This window comes from Rhagoletis pomonella, unplaced genomic scaffold, assembly GCF_013731165.1.
Source record: "Rhagoletis pomonella isolate Grant_MI unplaced genomic scaffold, Rhpom_1.0 Rhpom_scaffold_06922, whole genome shotgun sequence".
Taxonomy (NCBI): domain Eukaryota; kingdom Metazoa; phylum Arthropoda; class Insecta; order Diptera; family Tephritidae; genus Rhagoletis; species Rhagoletis pomonella.
In genome coordinates, this window is record NW_023465453.1 from 1,872 (window position 1) to 8,781 (window position 6,910).

The following is a 6,910-nucleotide window of genomic DNA, read 5'->3' on the forward strand; positions in this document are numbered from 1 at the left end:
AAGACAAAGACAATTTAATTCATTTCATAAATTTCGATTTTATTGTATGTATATGTGTTAGTTATTATTAGTATTATAAGTGTTAATATTAGAATAATTCGTTCAACTAAATATTATACGCTTACAATCAAAGGAGGATCAATATTACTTCGGGTTTTACAATATTTTTAAAATCGCTCATCAATAAAATGAGCGAATATAGTTTCTAATATTTTAGTTATGCCAGAAAATTCGCCTAAGGCTTTCTACGTAGAAAAACGATAACAAAGGGTTTTCACAAATTTGATTTTCGCTGTTTCGTTTATAAAACTTTTCTAAATATTTACCATTTGAAGGGAATCCAATTAGAGGAATGTTTAGGGTTAGCAAGAACTAATCGGTTGTCTCAGTTCATACATACAATAGCATGTACTATGTATATGCATATGTGTATATCAAGTCTAAATAGTTTTAGTATTTTGTCTTTTTAATTATGCATACCACATTATTCTTGAATTTGTTAGTACTAGAAAAAACTACACTTTACAAAATATGTAAGTACGAAAAATTATTTGTAATTACGTACCATATATGTAATACTTCTATATTGGCAGTAAGCTAACTTCTCAATGTGTAAGCATTCCGAAATCAAAGCGAGACAGTCTAGTACCGTTTTTGTCAATGTATTGTGTACTTGAGTGCCGTTTTTTATATATGTGTTGTGTACATGTTTATTTATAAACGTATGTGTTCCTTTTCTTTCGTACGTGTTTATTGATATATCTGTACTGTAGTGTTTTCGGACGGTACTAGCTCTTACTGCCAATATAGGAGTATTACATATATGTTACGTACATAAGTAATACTGCCGAATATGTTTACACTAATATTGTAGAATGTTTACAAAATGAACGCTCAAAATAAAAGGGAATTTCACTGCACTTCACATTTAGCTGGCCTGATAGGTACATATGTATGTATGTATGTAATAGCAGCGGTACAAAATAAAGAAAAAAACCGAGAATTAACTATTACTTTAAGTACTTAAATTAATGCCCAAGAGAATAATTGAACTAAACGTTTTGTGTACAAAATTGCTGGCAAACAAGTATGAATATGGCTTATTGGCTAAGTTTTACGTTTTCACTTAATCTGCTTATCAGTTTTCAGTTTTCACAATGGAAGTATCCATTTCACTGCCTATAGCAGCGAAAGACTTTTAAGCAACTAATTCGTTCTGCTGCTACACTTTTCCGCACAAAAAAAGTGCACATGTGTGAATTTACAACTTTTTCGTGCCGTCAATATCGATACTGAGGTCCTGCATTGACCCGCGTGGCTGCAGTAAGCTACGTTTCTCAGGATCTTTCGATTTTTTCGGCTTCGGACGATTCGTTTTAGTATAGCGATTAATAACACCTTCCGGCTCGTCCATCATGCGCAATATTTGTGTTTGATCGGATGAATCGATTGGTGCAATAGAAATATCACGAACGGCACGGAATTTACCACAGTTATTGAGATGCTCGTTCTCCAGGCGGAAGAAGTTCCAAACGAAGCGTCTGATGGCCAATTAAAAAGTTGTGTCTTATTTAGATTGGTCTACAAATTACATTTACTATAGATTTATGTACCTGAATACTTCCAAAATGCCAGTAATAGATGTCATAATATCACCACTAACTATTTTCATTTCAGTCAGGTAAAAAGATAAGGCCCAAAGGAAACGCAGCACCAAATCTTCGATGATGGCGAAGTAGTAAAATCCCTTTGGAAATTAAAAAGTACATTTAACTGTTTATTTTTCCTTCACTGTATGTTTGCACTTACTGTGGAATAGACAATTTCCTCGCGCAGAAATGTGTTCTCGCCCGCGTTCTTATCGAACAGACCCCAATCCATCTTTATATCCCAAGTATAGGCGTAACATGAGGATATAATCGAGGCTATAATCCATAGCCAAGTGTAGGGGTTATCAAATGTGCTTGAATAGTAACCTGTAAAGATATTTAGCAAAGAAATACTCAATTGAAAAGTTGCTTAATAATTTAAAGATCTGCGTTGCATATTAAGTCGACACAATTTCAGCTTCGACTGCACGCCACCTAGTGTTAGCTTGTAGCAACACTTATTCCCTTTCAAATTCCATTATTTCATACTCACGATTATTAAAACTTCTCAACGTTGCAAATATCACCACAGCAAAAGTACTGAAATACTTTCCAGCGTTGACTAAATGAGGAAATGCTTCGCGCGTGTCACGATAACGCCGCAGACATTGAGCAAAACGGAACCAAGCTGGCAAGCAATTAAATATCGGACGTATTAGAAAATCTTTTTCCATGCACACAGTAGCATCTTGCGCCTCAAACCAATTGCCATTAGTAAAATAGAAACACACCAGATACTCGAAATCTAGCAATGCCGTGGTGAGTGAATTCAACTGATCACCCAGCCAGAAATCGGCGAAACCAACATGAAAAAAAGGTGCAGCTACCATGCGACCCTATATAAAACAAAACGAGATTGTCTACGTCATAGGCTTGCTTTGCTGACATAAATACACTTCAACTTACAGTTATGCGCAATAACCAGAAACGTGCATCATGGTGGAAAACATGAAATGGATTTACCAAAAATGCCACCATCACAATAGTGAGTGTAAGCGGATTTATGAATGCTGGGATGCTTAGGCTGGCGCTGTATAAAAAGCTTAACATACTTAATGTCCATATAACGCCAAATATGGCAGATAATTCCATAAGATGTTGTTCGGAGAGATGATTACGCGGATCTAATTCGAAGATAAGCACATGATTGACACCTGACGACCGCCAACCGTATATATTTACGCCGATGAGAAAAATAAATTCAATTAAGAGTAGAGGACCGCGATACAAACGGAACGTAACTTTGAGATTTTCGCCGGTAATGTCGTGAAAAATCGCTAAAAGAGAGAAATTTTAAAAAGAGCAATGAAAAACATGGAAAATAATAGTTTTTTTTTAAAACGAAAATAGTGAAAATTTTTATTAAAAAAGTATCACTTTACATACATATAGCGCATACTACGGATGCCAATATTAGCAGAAAATAGTTATCTCAAGAATTTGGGATATTTTTCGGTTTGAGGAATGCCAAAACGACATTTTACAAAAATGATACTTCAAAAATCATAAGCAAGTTCTTACTTTCAATTCAATATTTCAAACTTTTCGGGATCCTTGAATTAAAACAAGCAAAGCAGGATTTTCGAGACCTGAAAAACACCGGGATGCCGGGATTGGCACCCCTAATATATACACATCGCTAGCTTAGACCAGTTTTTCTAAAAAATTATGATTTAATGGAAGAACAATTAAAAACTCCTTTTCTAAAAGATTTAACCATCTGTTCAGGGTCATTTCAACTTAACTCTTTTCAGGATTTCCGCGCATAGCAATATCGAAGTAAACGAGGCTTTTGAATAGATGACCACAAATACCTCTATTAAACCCCGTATAGTGATCATATTATAAAACTTAAATGCTCTATGGCCGTTTCAAATGATTCGTAACTCACAATAGATCATTCTAAGATGTCAAGGTCATTATGATCGCAGTTAAATATGAAAAAAACGGCAAAAGCTGAGGCAATGTGAGGGAAGAAGATTCAATTAGGCACTTTCTGTGCCGATGTTCAAAACTGGGCTCGAATCGTAACAGTCGTGAACGAGCAACTCGTCAAGTAAAAACCCGAATTACACTGCATCTAAACTAACCCAAACCAAAGTTGGGCGAATACTGCTGAAATAAAATCTGAGTCATATCGGTAGCGTATACCCGACTTTCCTGAAAAGGTTAGTCGAAGTTTTAATATCATAAACAATTCGCAAAAGAGTTTTAAGAAATGTTGCCAAAAGTACTCTCGTTTTTTGATAAATTCCTTGAGATATTTAAACTAAACTTGAAGGCCTTATACCTATGTTGTATAAAAAATTATTCAATTGCTGGAAAGCATCCCTTATCATTATTTAAAAAATCTCTTCTCACCCGACAACACCACCACCACAGCAAGCACAATGAAGCTGCCCGAAAAGAGACCCACTTTAAACGTAGTCCACGGACTCTGTTGTTCACCAAGTGGCGGTACACGCAAGCGTTTCATGGCGCGTGTGCGATCGCCAGCCTCTAACTCCGTCGTCACGGTGGTTTCGGTTTCATTGATGATATTATCGATATCTTTATTGGTGAAAAAGTGTGAAGCTTCAACATATTCTTGACGCCACTTGGCACCGGTGTCGACGCGCAGTAGCTGTAAGAAAAGTAATTTACATATTTATTCATACATACTTAGCATGCAGATTCGTTTTTACTTTGCAGTGCACTATGATCTGACATCTACTATTTGCTGGCCAAAAGTCATTTTTTAATGTATCGATAAATCGATCTATTTTCGTCCCTTCACTAATCAATTCTCCAGAGTAAAAAAATTACATACTCATTATTTTCTTAAAGAGCTTTTCCAATGAGATACCAGCTGTTAAAGTTTACATTTTCACAAAAAGTAAAAAATAATAATTTATCGTAGTCAGCATTCTTTTAGTTCGAATTGAAATAAATCTTCGAGTGACAGATGTTTCAAAAAATAAAATGGAAAATTATAATGGAGGTAATATTTTTTTGATAAACCAAAAAAAGAAAGCTAGAATATAGCTTGCTAAATAAAATAAAATTCATTTTCAGAATGGACTCTAATTTGGGTAACAATATCCCACTTTAAATAGAGCTATAAAAAATTGGCTGCATTTTGCGGTCTTCACGCTTGGCAATGAAAATGTTTCATTAAGAGTTTATAAGCTTTGAATCATGTTGCACTTTTTGCATTTTTTTGAATAATGGGCTTTTTTCTTAGAAAACTTCTACGTGTGTTTTGCCGTACTTTTCGATATGTGAAAAGAAGTAGTTAGCTAAGATTCCAAAAAAACGCCGATTTAAGCTTTTTGCTGCAAAGTGTTATTAAAGGAGTGCTCCCTGAAGAATATAACACCTACTGCAAGGAAAGAGCAAAAAATCTGATATCGCTACCTCGAAAACCTCCGTACATAAAAGTTTTTGGTGAAAAGGAGAAAAATAGAAAATTTTGTCGCCATATTGGATCGGCCATTTTGAATTTCAAATATGTCATCAGATTCGAAATCAGCGACCTCGAAAACCCCGCATTCATATGAGCTTATGGTGAAAAGGAGAAAATTATAAAATTTGGTCGCCATATTGGATCCGCCATTTTGAATTTTAAAAATCTGACATCAGATTCGAAATCAACGACAACAAAAACCCCCAAACACCATGTTTCAAATCAATTTGGTTACTTGTCAACTTTTGGCCAGCAAATAGTAGTCGCCAGACCATAGTACAGTTGGTTGCCAACACTAGTTTTACCTTATCGTGTTTCTTGAGAATCTTGCGAAAACCTGTATGATTTAAATTCTGATAGTTTTGTAGTAGAATCAAGCTTAAGTAAAATTCACTAAAAGCCAGCTTCAATTCTGCAGCTTTACGATGCGGCAAACCTGGCTTCTTCAGTGATTTCGATTTTTTCGCCGAACGTTCGGACTCATCGATACATGTCTTCAGCTCGGCATTGAGTGTAGCGAATTTACGTGTCGCCTCAGCTAACTTTTCCGAATAGAATGTATTGATTTTCTTCAATTCCTTATCGCAGTAGTGAAAGAAGTTTTCATCGAAATTAGCAAAGTGTCTTTCAAGTACTTCATCTTCAACGCTATCGACAGCGGGCGCTTCTTCGACGGCCATGTAAAGCATGGCTTTCATTTCCTGTAATAGAGGAAAAAAAAATGTGTGGAAGTTAAAAAAGTATTATACTTGCTTATTTGGTGAAATCAAATACCTCATAGTTGATATATTGTTTGCGCCATTCCGGCGTTATATGCGCCGACAGATGCTCGGCGAACTTCATCTTGCCTGCTCAACGATCCGCTGTTGTGAAAGAAATGAATAAAATAAAAGAAAAATTAGTTTCAATCCAACAAGTGCTCGTATGTGAAGACTGTAAGACCAAATTTAATTCAAAAATACGTCATCCCTACGTATTTGTTTTTTATCTAAAATACTTAAGTTCCAGTTCGTCACCGTTAGTCAACTAAATTGTATGCATGCTTGTCTACACTTCACCGCAAGATTTTGATAAATTATGATAAATCGTTGTACAAGCAACCTCTTGCATGCATATGTACTATATACAGATACTTATGTATGTATTTACATACCAATTTTTCAAAAATTTTTATTTAAAAAAAAGCAAATGTCACAAATCACGCGCCTTGTTTGATCAATCACCAAAGCAATGAAGCTTCACTGCCCACCCAAACCTGCTGGTAAACAAAAATAACCAATTTGTAATAACAACATACCTACATATGCAAATACATGCATACTTATTATATGAACAGTGGCAACGATTGATTGCGATATATGCATGAGCATTAGGGTAATCAAAAAAATAAATAAGTCGGAATTTTAATGCCCTCACCCCTAGTATGGTTCCATATCGCAGAAAATATACCTCTACTTTTTTTATTTTGAAATCAAAATATATTTAGAGGCCGCTCAAAGTGCTCAAAGCGCTCAAAGCTTTCCATGTATTTGTAAATGGTATAGAATTCTTGAAAATCAATATTTTTCGATCGAAAAACTCTGTTGCTCTTCAGGAGACACCTAGTAATAATACCAAATTATTTAGTTTGCCACTTTTTGAACACCAGCGACCTATCAAATATAACGGGTGATTTTTTTGAGGTTAGGATTTTCATGCATTAGTATTTGACAGATCACGTGGGATTTCAGACATGGTGTCAAAGAGAAAGATGCTCAGTATGCTTTGAAATTTCATCATGAATAGACTTACTAACGAGCAACGCTTGCAAATCATT

General features: G+C 35.2%; 1 protein-coding gene across 1 annotated transcript; it reads right to left on the minus strand.

Moving 5' to 3' along the window:
* Positions 1-751: 751 nt before the first annotated feature.
* Positions 752-5,961, minus strand: LOC118755645 (xenotropic and polytropic retrovirus receptor 1-like). The gene is made up of 8 exons (XM_036490470.1): positions 5,869-5,961; positions 5,400-5,795; positions 4,011-4,272; positions 2,556-2,926; positions 2,143-2,485; positions 1,810-1,976; positions 1,614-1,747; positions 752-1,541 (listed from the first exon to the last, which is right to left on the minus strand). Exons 1-8 carry the CDS (start codon positions 5,935-5,937, stop codon positions 1,262-1,264), a joined length of 2,022 nt encoding a protein of 673 aa, XP_036346363.1. The 5' UTR covers positions 5,938-5,961; the 3' UTR covers positions 752-1,261.
* Between the last annotated feature and the right edge of the window lie 949 nt (positions 5,962-6,910).